Genomic DNA, 13921 nt, shown 5'->3' on the forward strand with positions numbered 1-13921 from the left:
TGCCTTCCCAGGCCTCAGCCCAAGTTCTTGGGTGCTGAGGGCCTGGTGGGTACAGGCTCCACCCAGAACCAGAGTCCTTCCTGTGGAATGAGAAACCTGGGCAGAAAGGCTCCCTCAGGACACTGGCACTGGACAGGGCAGGTTACCATGGCAGGAGAGGCTGGCCAGTTGTCAAGCCAGAAGCAATGGATGTCTCCTGAGCTTGGCTGGAGCCAAGGACCCTGGCTCCCTCAAGACCCTGGGTCCCTGTGCCCTGCCTTGCCTGTGACTCAGATCCCACTTGACTGGCCTGCAGCTTCCCCTTCCCCATCAGACTAGTCAGGTAAAAACAGTTTCCATTTGCTGGCTGCTGCTGCTGCTGCTGCTGAGTCGCTTCAGTCATGTCCGACTCTGCGTGACCCCATGCATCCGTAGGTGCAGGCCTGTTAAGGCCAGAACTGGGAGCAGAAAGAGTGGCCCCAGCCACTCATCTGGGTGGAAAGTTGGAAATGAGGATGTTCGCTACAGCGTTGTTTACAACAGGAAAACTGGGGACGTAGCGCCTGTCTTTTGAGGGCACTTTCAGCAGCCTGGCTGTAAACTCATGGTGCAGCTCTCTGGAGGCTGGGCACTGGAGGATGAACATCTAGGTATCTGGAATGAACGTGTAGAAATAAACAGAAGGCTAGAAAACAGGAACTGCTGTATCTTCTGGTTCTGTTTAAAATGAAAAACACAGGAAGTAAAGACATGCATCAAGGAAAGACACGCATCAAGATACTAACTTTGAGGAAGGCCAGAGGTGAAGCTGATACTCTTTTCACGTATCCGTGTTTTTAAATATTTCTAGAAACTCAGGGTTACTTTGATAAGAAGGCTTTCCTAGTCTGGGGAAGGACTAAGATCTAGTAGCCCCCAAGAGTTTGGGGGTTGGAGTGGACACAGCCAAGGCAGACAGGTGTAGGGCTTGTTGGTGGCACCAGGGGGCAGCACCTGCTCACTTGCGTCCCCAGGAATCAGGCCCCAGAAAAGTGTGCACCCCAGACACTCGCAGACTGTGAAGGTACCCTCAACAGTCTGCCCTTGAGGGGGGGTAGGTGGGAGGGAGGGGTTATATGTATACTTATAGCTGAGTCACCTTGTGGTATAGCAGAAACTAACGCAACACTATAAAGTAATTAAACCCCAATTTAAAAAACTTAAAAAAATTAACAAGTCTGCCCAGTGAACTAACTGCTCTCTCCAGGTTCAAGCATTAAACTTTGCCTTTGTGGAGGGACCCACTGTCTTTGGCCAGATTGCTGTGAACTCTGCCCTGGCCTTGCCGGTACTTGCGCAACTTTGTCTTCTCATTCTTTCCCTTTAATGAAAACACGGGGCTGTCACAGTTGGGGGATTTGTTCCTCTGCCTGCGCCTGCCCATTTCAGAAACCATCCCAGAGACAGTCTGTAGGTTGTTTATATCAAGTCCTTTTATTCTGATACCACAGAATTACCTTGTCACAATACAGGGGGAGGGACACTGAAGTACCACGAGTTCTCACAGAGCACGGAGGACGGCACACGGTTCACAAGGTCACGTGAAGGACTCGGGTCATTGCACTTACAACTGTAAACTTGTTTGTTTGACTTTGTACAGCACTCTTCCCCCCTCAAAGAAAGAAGGAGAGAAGGAAAGAAGGGAAGAGAGGAAAGAAGGGAGGCAGGGCAGGAGTGTGTAGGGGAGAGCCAAAACAAGACATAGAAGCTAGCAGAGGAAAGGCGTGGGGCGGCCACCACTCTCCAGGGCGCTGCTCTGAGAGAGGACAGGCTTATTGGGTCCCAGAGGCCGAGTGAGGCAGACACGCACACACATACGCTCACACGCTTGTTCACATGCGCACACACACAATAACCTCACGACTCTTATGGCTCTCCCGTGCCCCCCAGTGCACACGGCACCAGGGCTGCTGGTACCCAGGGAGACAGAGGTGATGTCTCTGAGGCGCTTCAGTTGGTCAGGCCTGTCCCTTTGACCCGTCGGAGTCCATGACGACAAGTATTTACAGAGTGGGGGGAGGGGGCACGAGGGCAAGGGAGGGGCCAACAGGCCAGGGCCTTGTTGCCATGGCAAAGGATCGGCCTGGAAAACTCCCCACAGGCTCCAGAAGACAGGACATAGTTGCTGCCACTGCTGCCTCTCACCATGGGCCCTGAGACCAGTCTCTTCCCAGGGACTAAGCGATGGTGGGCCAGGGGTTGTCGCTGTGAATGCATTGGGCCCTGAAGTAGACAGAGGAGGCAGTGCCCTTACTCATGACACTGGGGTGGGGGAGGGTATAGAGAAGGCCTGGACTGCTTCCCAGAGACATCCCCTTGCCTGTGTGGAGGTGTGCTTGGCGCTCCCCAGCACCCAAGGCATCGAACACTCGTCCCTCAGCCTCTGGTCCCCGGAGTCACAGCGGTATCTACACAAGGGCCAGCATACCTGTGGCCCAGAGGCCTGCTCCAGCCACCTTCACAAGGGGGTGATGGTACAGATGTGTCCTGTGGATATGTTGGGGGGGGTAGGGAGTGGCAGATGTCAGAAATGTCCAACTCAGAGAGCTTGACCAGAAAGATTTGCTGAAAAGTCAATGTGTGAGAGCCTGAAACTGGCCTTGATGAGGGCTGGCCTGCTGTCATCTCCTTGCCTGTTCCCCGCTTCTGGACCCGTCCCTTGGCCTTCTGCGGGGAGGCTCACTGCATTAGTCCCTCACATACGTATCCAGCCACTAGGCACAGCTCACAAAAACCTGGCCCTGGGTGGTCAGAGGGGCCAGATGATGGCCTCCCTCAGCCCTTGCACAGATGGGCTCACATAGCCCAGGCCTGCTCTCTGCAATGAGGCAGGTGTCCCGTTGGATGGGTGAAGCCCAAATCCAGAAGGGCAGGGCCTGGGCCCAACAAAGTGGGTAATAGCCTCCTATCTCATCCACAGCTGCCAGAGGTGGGCCAGGATCCCTCTCTGAAAGGGCTTGTAGACCTTTTTGGAAAGGAGAAATGCGGACCCCTGAGAAATGCATGGAGCAAACTCTGGAGGAAGGCCAGGCCTGGAGGGGTCAGGTGCCTGCTGCACGCTTGGCTCAGTCATGAGCAGTGGGACGCTGAGGCTCCAGAGATGGGGGCTGGTGGGGTGTTTAGGTCCTGGGGACAGACGCAGAGAGTGTCACCACAGAACCTTCTGGAAGTCTTGTTATTGAGATTCTTCCCAAAAAAACTCCGCTTGAAGCCACTGTCTATAGGAACACCCACTCTGATGTAAAGTGACTCTGTCAGCTGTCCGTGCCACAAATGCAAAGGTCCAGCCCTTCCTGAGCATCCTCTGGCCTCGAGTCCCAGCCTAGATTTCCTGGCTCACAGACCTTGGAGCTTACAAGCTAGAGGAGAGGCACAGATCAGGCACAGTCAGGAGCTGGTGTCCTAGGACACAGGCAGACCCCACTCTTGGCTTCTGTCTCTGGCTGCAGAGGCAGCCCAGCTCTGCCCTCAAACACTGCCCCGCTGGGAAGGGGCAGCCAGATGTCTCTGGCTCAGGGCCAGGGTAAGGGCGGGGGGCAACTTACAGATGGAAATCCCACAGCCAACCTTCCAAATGTTCACGTGTACACATCCTGTGTGGGCTCCCACCATGTGTCTCCCCGGAGACGTCTTGGTCAGAGAAACACGCAGGGTGTGTGGGGCCTTGTACTGCCGGGCCCGCGGCCTGGCATGCTTGGGCAGCAATTCCGGCTGTCCTCACTAGCTCGTGCAGAAGTCAGCTAGAAGCACTCCTGAAGGAGGGGGTCTGAGACAAAAAGAACTCCAAGCAAGAGGGTCGAGCTAAAATGGATGAGATCGTGCAAAGAGGCTGCGAGCTGTGCATGCTCCGCTGCGGGACCGGCGGTGACTTGCTTGGCAGCAGCGAGTCCTGCCACAGGTCGAACATGCCACAGACTGAGAACTTCACACACACGGTGGGAGCGGGGGAGGGGGAGGGGAGTGAGGGGTTGGATATGAGCTGATCTATCCAGTTTCTCAATTGCATCTTTGCAATTAACTCCTTATACGTAACATGGAATTTAATAAATATTAACAGTTGTCTTTGAGGGTTTATATTTCATTGCATAGAACGTTAGAGATGAGACTTGCGGCTGTGCCCAAGATGAAGGGAGGCCCCAGATGGAAGGGCCTCGGGGAGGAGCCCCGCCCAGTCCACTGGGGTGGATTGGACGGCGCCACCCACCCCAGCACAGGACTCTGGGCCCTTCCCCTGCTCGACTGGCAGAAGCCCTGGCCCCTCTGCTCTGAGCACGTCCACTGGTGATGGCTTAAGAAGGACTGGAGTTCCACGGTAAACAGAGGCGGGCTGAGGGGCCTCCCTAGACCCTGCCCTGGGCTTGTGCTCTTGGTGGCCTGCTGCCCACTATTGCTTCTTAGTCAACATTCTCCCTGTGCTGAGCAGGGGCAGAGCAAAGAGGAAACCAAACCATCAGTCACAAGGTGGTGGTGGAGCGGAGAGGCAAGGAGATGAGCCGAGAGAGGGAAGAGAGAAAGGAGGGGTGGGAGGAGAAACGAAAGAACAATGTTTATGAGGTATACACTTAAATCAAACTGAAATGATTAAGGCTGTTCTCGAAATCAAAAGAAATCCCCAGGTGTACGAACGAGGAGCCGGCTGGTCGAGACAATGGAGGGGCCGCTGGGATGCTCATGATGATTGGGGGGAATGGCTTTGAAGATAGCGGCGGGCGTGCTAGCACGCGGCCGCCCACAGGCTGGGAGAAGCCTCAGCCGGCGCCCACGCTGCTTTTCGGTGCTATGGCCTCTGATTTCAGCGATGAGACAGTGTTAGGTCCTAACGTTTGTAAAGTTCTCCCAATCCCACGCTAGCCACGTGGACACCTGCTCCGGTGTCACCCAGAGGGCAGGATGAGGTGGGGCAGGGCCCTGTGGCCACGGAGGGATCTGGGCCAGCTGGAATGTGAAGGAAACGGAGCCTGGGGCCCCCAGCCCTCGGTCAAAGCCCCTCTCCAAGGCTGTGGAAAAACTTCTGGCATGGTGGAGGGAGGGCAGCATCCGTCAAAAACAGGCAGCGTGCGCCCCAACTCTGTGTATAACGCATTGGAGGCCGGGCCGGCCGGGCCGCGGAGGGCAGCTATGGGAAGAGCAGCAAGACTGCCATGTGGCAGGGTCTCCAGAGGGTGTTCCTCCCTCCCACTGATGGCTGCGCCTTGACGGTGGCGCCCGGAGGAGAGCAGGGTCTCTGGGAAGACAGTCACGGGTACCCGGGTCCAGTGGTCCCACGTGACCAGCACAGGCTTCACCCTGGCAGCTGCTGTTAGAAAACATCCTGTCCTCAACTGAGGCCCGACAGCCACGTCCCACCTCGTGTGAGTCTTTGGGCCGAAGGTTTGTCAGATTGTAGATGCTTGGAGGAGAAAAGGAGGAAGGAGAGAAGGAAAAAGGAAAGAGAAAATTTTGGTCAAGCACCGTGGACAGCTGCCTCTTGCCCACCCTCCTTCCAGCTGTCAGCCACAGGTTGATGGCCCGGCTCCTCCGCACCCACGGGATCCCAGCCCCACTGAGGTGGAGGAGATGGGTGCTGGGGCAGGTTTAAGGTCATAAAGAGAAGGTCAGGAAGAAAGAAGAATCATGTTGGCCAGGAAGGGACATTTCTTTAACACAAGTTGCTTCATATATATCTATTATACATAATCTCCAGTCTGTGTGAATTTATCTGTATTGAGTCTGTGTTGTGCTATTTTGTTACTATAAAGTTAAATCGGCCATTTCTGAGACAGCTTTGGTTTCAAAAAAAAAAAAAAAAAAGAATGGTGCCCTTTGACTGATTAATACTAGCAAATAAGCAACAAAATGTGGCTCTGAAAACAATAATACTGAACAAATAATACTGATTTGATGTACAGTCTATGGCACTTCATGAGAATCCTTAACAACATGGTACTTAGAGCCATTATGTGCTTTAAAAGATACACAGTTGTGGTTTTGCTTGGCACATTCATCTCTGTCAGATCCCTCCCTCACCACATCTTAAAATCTATTACATCAAAAATATTACTCAAACAAAAATGACTCTGCATGTATGCTCTCATCTATAATGGCAATTTTAAATACAAGGTGCACCTGTGTTATTTGTAAACCTTGAAGCAAATAAACTTATTTAAAAAAAATTTTTTTAAAAGGAATGAGGGAGATGGGGTTTTGTTTAAAATGACGAGCCTCTCCCAGCCCACTTCTGAAATCTCCACAAAAGGCACCAGGAGACGGACACTCACAGCAGCGCTGACTGCTTGGCCCGATCAGCTGGATGCCAGACCTTGAGGGAGACTCCTTGAAGTCCACAGTCAGTGGCTTCAGTGGCCCATGCGCATCACGGGGCAGAACGTGGGCTGAAGCCACGCCAGTGGCTCCTTTTGCTCCCCAGTGACACAGCCCTGGCCCTACACCCGAGGCAGATCCTGCCATGGGCCTGGTCCCGAGCTGCCCCTACCTCCCCTCCCTTCAACACAAATTGCCATTTCACCTCTGTTCCAGGGCAACTCAGAGAAAACATGTGGTGGAGCGGGAAGGTGGCAGGGAGTCTGCTGCCCTGGGGGTGAAGGTGGGATGAACACTGGAGTGCTGTGCTGTGACTAGTCTCCTTGGAACAAATTCTGGGCTCTCCACTTTGGCCTGCAAAGCCCAGCCCAGCTGGCTCCTCTGACTATACCCTTGGACATCTCTCCCCTCCTCCTTGGCTCTGATTGTGCTGGCCTTCTGTCTGTCCCTGAAGTCTGTCTCATTGGAGGCTCTGCAGGTGCCATTCCCTCACCTGGGCACATTCCACTGCAGCCTCTTCTCCCTGCTTGAGCCTTACCTGTTACTGACCACCTTCTCTAGAGTAGACCCCTCTGAGCCATAACTGCCTTTAGAACACTTAAAACCTTCAGAAATTCCTTTTTTTTTTTTTTAAGACTTTTTTTATAGATTCATATGCTTCTCATTTTTAAAAATATTTTCTTTTTACTTAAGGACTCAATTTCATTTTATTTAACATTTTTGGCCATGCTCTGTGGCATGTGGGATCTTAGTTCCTTGACCAGGGATCGAACATGCACCCCTGCATTAGAAGTGCAGAGTCTTAACCACTGGACCTCCAGGGATATCCCAGAAATTACCTTCTCATCTTATTTTTTTTTAACTTATTTCTTCTCTGCCCCTCTTAACGGGCTGCCAGCTTCAGAGGGCAGGGACCCAGTCCTATTCTCTGCTGGATCCTCAGCACTCTTCAGAACAGGGCCCAGCATCTACTTGTACCTGACAAACACTTACTGAATAAATGAATAAATGGATGGGAACTGGACCTTTCCAGTCTCCCCACTGGTCCTCCAGAGACAGGTGACCTTTTCGATCTCACTCCTTCCTACAAGCAGGCCAGGCCTGGGCAAAGGCCCCGGCTGGTCCCAGGGCTCCCTTGTGATTTGACTGTTGAGCACCTGGCCCTGCCACACACATGCCTGCCCACCATGAGAAGCACCCATACCTCTGTACTCTTAGCAGCAGAAGTGGCAAAGGAGGGATAGGAAGAGGACCCTAAGGCTATGGAATGTGAGGAGGTAGTCCCTGGTTTTGCACAGAGCAACGCAGACAGCCAACCTACCCTACCCACCATCCTGCAGGAGGTACCACTTCTTCTTGCCTGCCCAGAGGCAAGGCCAGGGCCAGAGAAGGCTCTAGGTCCAGGCTTCTGATCCTGCTTTGATCACCACAGCCCAGCAAGAGCCAGGGCCCCCCTCCTGAGGCCCTTCTGCTCTCTTCCTGGGCTGACCTGGTCTGGAGCTGAGACTCCCGTCGGTGTCCTACCGGCTCTCTGTCCCTTTCCCATCCACCTCTCCGCTCATTCTTCATGTTCCTCTTGCAACTGTGAGGTCAATTTTATTTTGACGTCACACTGAGGGCTGCTAACTCTACAGGGTTTGGGGACTCCAGCTTCCTCTGAACGTCTGGAACAAAGTGACCAGCACTAGGCCTCAGAGACAGGGCTCTGGAATCAGCGCCCAGTGTATGGAGCCCCAGTTGTGGGGCACAGTTGGTTCTGCCCGGCCCTTTCCTGAGGTTACTACCTGAGTCATCTCAGCCAGCTCAGTTGTTTCTGCCTCCAGGTAGCTGCTGGGCCTGTCCCAGCTGAAGGAAGCTCCCGTAGGCCCCTCCTAGTTCACATTTGCAGAAGCTGGGTCGGCGGCCTGGGCCCTTCACCTCCTCCTCCGCCAAGCCCAGCCTGGTCCTGATACTCACTGTTATACGCAGAGTCCAGAGCTGCGCCCAGGCCTCTGGCTCCAGAGATTTTTCCACAGCAATGATATCATCTCCCTTCATTTCTTCAAGAGCCTGTGGAGTATACACAAGGGAGGGCTGGGAGGAGCTGCACCCCTGTGGAACCCCCTACAACCTACTGTCAACGCGTAGCTCTCAGAACCCTGTCAGGGGCTGGGGGTGCTGGAAAAGGACAAAGGGAAGCTGGCCCTGGCTTCCCTTAGCTGGGGATCTCTACTGTATAGGCCCCACGTTGGGCCCTCTGTGCAGAGGGCCCCTCCTCCCTTTCCTCCTCCTACACTCACTGCAGCTCTGACCACATCACCCGCTCCTGAAGTGAATGCTTCAGTGAATGCTTCTGCATCACTGAAGACCATGCTCCTCCCAGAAGTCCTCCCCCACGTCCAGTGCCTCAGGCCTTTCCCAGGGGAAGGTGGGTACAGGAGGCTTATACTCACCCTGAGGGCATGGTCACCAGAAGGAGGAGAATTTTTTACCAAAAGCAGACACAGCTGTGACACAGGAGAAAGGAGAGAGGTGTCAGGAAAGTAGGCAAGGCTCCCTCCTAGTCAAGGCCATTTGGTGCAAAGCCAAGCTTGGCCTGAGGGGCAGGGACTGCCTTAAGAATAACTAGGCAGCAGCAGGTGCGCCCTTGGGCTGGCCCGTGCCCGGGTGGCCCAGCCCGGAACCATTCCCCAGACCCAAACTCTGCAACGGTAGGGCCCGTGAGCACTGCCCACCACGGACCTGGCCATAGGCACTGATTACCTTCTGTCAGCTTGCCAGCCTGCTCCGCGGCCCCACCGGGGAGGATCTTGGAGAGCACGCTCTCCCCTTCGGCACCTGGCTGGCTGGCAGGAGCCCCTGGGGTCCCTCCAGGCTTGGCTCCAGCCTTCACGCCTACGGGGAAAGGAACCACCATCATGAGCCGTGCCTGGACTGGCTCTTCAGAGTCTGAGCAGGCAAGTAATGGCAACACAGGTGCCCTGTGCAATGAAAGGTGAGGAGGATGACAGAGAAATCAAGAGAGAAAGGTAAGAACAGGAAGAAAAGAGGTGTGAAGAAGCAGAAAAAAGAAAGAAGTTGAGGACGATAAAGAAGGAGCAAGGAAGGCAAAGGCAGAAAAAAAAAGGGAGGAGGGAGGAAGGAAAATAAGGAGCTAGGTCGTGGCACTGTGCTCACCAGCCCCTTCCAGGCTCTCCATTCGGAGCTGCCTGGGCCCTAAGTCCCCCGTGCTGGTGACCCATTGGCTAATTCTAACCCCAGGCTCGTTTCTGCTGGGGACGCCTGCAGTGCTGCACTGGGCACTTCTCAGGAACCAGTGACGGCACGCAGTGTGGGGAAGCTCAGGGTCCCGGTCAGCATAGGAAGAAGGCAGCCCAGGTACTCTGGGTGATAGCCAAGGGTGCCCAAAGGCAGGCTCACCTGCAGGGCCAGGTCCTGGTGGTGGCTGGGCCTGAGGAGGCCTCCCCTGCTGGGGCGCTTTGGCTGTCCCTTTAGAGCTGTTCGCCTGCTCTGCCCGTGGCTGCAAAACACACAACACAGCTGAGCTACTGTCCATCCACTCTGCCCAGCCTGGAACCCAGGGCCCGTCCAAGCTGCAGTCCCAGCATCCACCCTGCAGGGGATCCGTATGCTGGAGCCCTACTTACTGGTCCTGATGGCTGGGGGCCTGTGGCTGTCGGGGGGCCTGCCTGAGGCTTCCCTGCTGACTGGCTGGTAGCAGAGGCTGGACCCCGGGCAGCTGGCTGGCCCTGCTGCTGCAGCCGCGCCTGCGATGGGGCCTGCTGCAGAGGCTGCAGCCCAAGACTTTGCTGTGGCTGCGGCTGTGTCTGTGGCTGGCGCGACGCTGTTGCCGAGGGCATCTGCCTGGATGGCGGCGGCTGGGACGGCTGTGGCCCTGGGGCTGCCTGCCGGCCTTGCGGCTGCGGTTGGGATTCTAGCTTTGGCTGCAGCGCCGCGGGCCCAGGGTGGGCCTGTCGGGAGCCCTTCTTGCTCTCGGAAGAGTGATGGTATGCTGATGGGGCACGGGATGGCTGTGAGTATTCGGCGGAGCTGGGGTACCCAGGCTGACCTTTCTTCTGCATGGCCGGGGCAGGGCTGGGCTGCGGGTGAGGCCGGGCCTCATGGCGACCCACGTCCCGAACATGTGGTTTGGCAGCCCGTCGGCTCAGCTCCTCGCCGGCGTGGCGGCCTGAGTGCCGCCCGTGGTCACCGTGGTGTCGGTGTTCCTTGGCTGAGGCATGGCGGCCAGGGCCACCCTCATCATGTGGCCACAGGCCCTCCTCGGGGGGCTCATCGTAGTCGTGGTAGCCGTGCCTGGCAGGGCCTCGCTTCTGGGAGGAGGAGGAGACTGCGTGGCCCCCATGGTGCCTGAACCGGTCAGAGCGGGCATCCCGGGGCTTATCAAACCAGTCTGTCTCCTCCTGGCCCAGGTGATACGCTTCAGAGACCAAAAACAGAACACGGTCAACCCCCGGGCTGGCCGCAGGGGGCTGGCCCAGCTGAAGCCATGCAAGGAAAACAGAGTGGGCGCCACAGCCACAAGCGTTAACGCCAGGCCCCCAGCCCCCCCCCCACCGCTGGGGCCAGGGTACAGGCGGAGCAGGAGGAAGGGCAGCCAGCAGCAGGGCCCACCAGGTGAGGCACCAGGCCCGGCCCCACTGGGACACCTCAGGGCTCAGGACCCCACGGGTAGGCAAGGCCCCCCAGGTGCTGAGCATCCGCAGACATCACCCCCAGCTGCCATTACCTTCGCTGTCGGAAACTACGCAGTGGGAATCATCCAGGATGTAGCCCTCGTCACGCTTATATGAGTGGGACCGTGGTCCCTCCTTGACGTGCTCCTGGACGTCAGGCATGGAGTGGCTGGAGCAGAATGGTGGGCAGGTGTCCCCGGGGGGAAGGGGGCCCCCAGCAGGGCGGGGCCGCCCCAAGGGGCTGACAGGGCTCTCCTCTTCAGAGGCCTGGCTCCGCATGGGGGGCCGGGTCCGGCCGTGGGCCATGCTCAGAGATGAGGGCTTGGGGCCCGCTTTTTGAAGTCGCTCCACAGCCTCCCGTTCCCGCTCATATCCCTTGGCCCGGCCCCCGAAGTCATGGCTGGACAGCTTCTCCCCGCTGTATGCAGGTGCCCCCCGGGACCTGCTGCTCCCACCATACGTGCGGTCATCCTCCTCCGCTGGGTCCCGGCTGGACACCCCGTAATACCGCTGTTGCTCATACACGTTCTTCTTGAGCCCATAGGTGATTTCGTCCTGGAACTTCCTTCCCCGTGAAGCCAGGCTACTGCTGACTGCAGAGGAGGGGTAGGAAGCCAGGTCTGACTCCACATCCTTGGCCTCTTCGATAGGTGAGAACTTGGAGATCTTTTGCTCCATTCCCTGCTTCCGGTGCTTGCTGCGCTTCGAGGGGACGGCAGCTGGGGCCAGGCTCTTAGAGGGGTGCTTGGGCCCCGCAGGGCCTGGACTATACTTGTCCGCTCGAGTGCCGTGTCTGTAGTCACTGTCGCTGTAATAGTGCGTGCTGGCTGCTCGGCCATTGCTCTCCACACCCCGGTGGTGGCCACTCTTACCACGGGGCTCGTAAGAGTCTTCCTCGGATTCTTCCTCCCCTCTGGTATAGCAGCAGGGCAGTGCGGACCCCTCAAGGACCCCTGGTTCTCCTGGCTCTTTCACTGGACGCCCACTGCTGCTTGGCCCCAGGGGCTCCAGTCGCTGGCTCTCGGGGGCAGTGGAGGTGCTGTCCTTGGTCAGTTCACTGATGTCATCAATCATCACATAGTTCCGGGGGACAGTCTGCTCTAGGCTGGTGTAGTGTGAGTCAGAGGAGTAGATGGGGGCTGGGCTCAGGCTCACACCGCCGCGGTCACTGGCCCGCGGCAGCTCGGGAGCCTTGCCCTGTTCGTAGCTGCTGCTGGCGGCGGGGCCAGAGCCGCTGTAGCTGGTTTCCGATGGGGCTGAAGACATGGCCACGACGGGGCTGGCGATCACCTCGTAGTTAGTGGGCACTTTCTGCTCCAAGTCGGCCAGTGATGTCTGGCGCGGCTTCTGGTGGGGGGCACGGCTGTCAGCCAGGGCTGGGTAAAGGGTGGTCTGTGTGGTTGGCAGGGGCGTCTGGGCTGTATAATGGCCCGGGGGATGGAACGCTTGCTGGCTGGGAAGGCCAGGCTCAGCGGGGTAACTGGTGCCAGGAGGAAAAGCAGGTGCTGGGTATGTGCTGGGACCAGGGTAGGTGGGTGCCTGGTGGGCTGCGAATCCGTTCTGAGTTGGCCCAGTGCTGCCTGCAGGGTACAGTGGCGCTGGAGGTGGGAACCGGGGAGGCTGGAAAGCAGCAGAGCCGGAGGGAGTAGCAGGGGCGGCGGCAGTGACAGGGAACTCCGCGTATTGCCCAGCCGGGGTGGCACAGCCCTGGAGCCGCAGCTGGTTGAGCTCACTGTCCGACAGGTAGTCACGATGCTCGCTGAGACCACGCAAAGGTGGGTAGTCCCGGCCACCCCGGTCTTTGGCCAGAGACTCTTTGCGCTGGGTGATGCCCAGCTCCAGGTACTTGAGCTTGGCGTCGATCTCTTTCTCCTCCTCGTCCAGCTCCGCCTGCTTCTTGCGCAGCTTGGTGGACTCATGCTCCACCAGCCGTAGGTCCCGGTCAAGCTCCCGGAGCAGGCTGGCCTTGGTGGCGGGGACAGCAGCAGGCCCCACCAGCCCGCGCTGCAGCAGGCTGGCTGCATACAGCTGTGGGGGAGCAGCCTGGCCAGCCAGGGGCAGGTGAGCCTCCTCTGGAGGGGGGCTGGGCAGTGTCCGCTTCACCTTGCGGACCAGGCCGTTGGGCGGCGGCGCCGACACCTGAGACAGAGGGAAGGGCGGGCAGCACTGAGACCCAAGGTGTGGGTGGCTTGCTGGGGCACGGGGTAGAAGAGGCCTGGCCTAGCCGGGGTCAGCGCCCTGGTTCTCCAGGCAGCCTCGAGGCCTGCCCTGCCCACCCAATGGCCTTGGAAGGAGGACCTGTGATTGTCTTATGGGCCTTTTCCTTCCCAGAGCTCAGGGCAGTGGGAGGGGAGGAAGGAGCAGAGGCCCCTCTTGCTGATGCCCAGTACTGGCCTGACCCCCAGCGGCTCTGAGAACCCCTGCTCATCTCCAGTGGGCGTAGCACCTTCTGCCTCCCACTGAGTGTACTGAGGGCAGGAGGGTACAAGTTTGGCTCTGGGTGTGGGTCTGAGCAGCTGGCAGGCACCAAGGGTAGCGGAGGGCCATGGACAGGAGTGGAGAGGGTCCTGGGCCCACCGGGTTCCCTAGAGGGTCGTGGCCAGGGGTGCGTGCTGACAAAATCAGGGGCTGCAGGCTCTTTTCTGCCTCCTGCCCTCCTCCTCTCTCAAGTGAAAGGCAGTTCAGCTGCCTGTTCACAGTCTCCTCCTCCTGCAGCCCTATATCACCCTCTGCCAGGCCATGTTCTCCGCCTGGCCCCAGCTTCCTCCACATCCCTGTCAGCCCCTGCATTCTGAGGCTGCCAGACCCCTCGAGGGCCTCTGCAGCCATATCTCTGGCTCCTTGGCTTCCTGGTCGGGGCTCCCTAATGTGCGCTCTGTGGGGCCCTGCTCACCTGCTCATTCTGTGTTGCCGCAAGGTCCACCCTGCCA

The 13921-nt window shown here is 57.6% G+C and overlaps 1 protein-coding gene across 1 annotated transcript in view; it reads right to left on the reverse strand.

Annotated features, from left to right (window-relative positions):
- Positions 1-5266: 5266 nt before the first annotated feature.
- BSN (bassoon presynaptic cytomatrix protein) overlaps positions 5267-13921 on the reverse strand; it is a 74622-nt gene continuing 65967 nt past the window's right edge. The window contains exons 6-12 of the mRNA XM_055558005.1: positions 11045-13130; positions 9945-10735; positions 9718-9817; positions 9061-9192; positions 8751-8804; positions 8275-8367; positions 5267-5407 (exon numbers count right to left, since the gene is read on the reverse strand). Coding sequence (XP_055413980.1) covers positions 8764-8804; positions 9061-9192; positions 9718-9817; positions 9945-10735; positions 11045-13130 — 3150 coding nt within the window. The 3' untranslated portion in view covers positions 5267-5407; positions 8275-8367; positions 8751-8763. The remainder of the gene's footprint in view (positions 5408-8274; positions 8368-8750; positions 8805-9060; positions 9193-9717; positions 9818-9944; positions 10736-11044; positions 13131-13921) is intronic.

Source organism: Bubalus kerabau, chromosome 20 (assembly GCF_029407905.1).
Source record: "Bubalus kerabau isolate K-KA32 ecotype Philippines breed swamp buffalo chromosome 20, PCC_UOA_SB_1v2, whole genome shotgun sequence".
NCBI classification, from domain to species: Eukaryota; Metazoa; Chordata; class Mammalia; order Artiodactyla; family Bovidae; genus Bubalus; species Bubalus kerabau.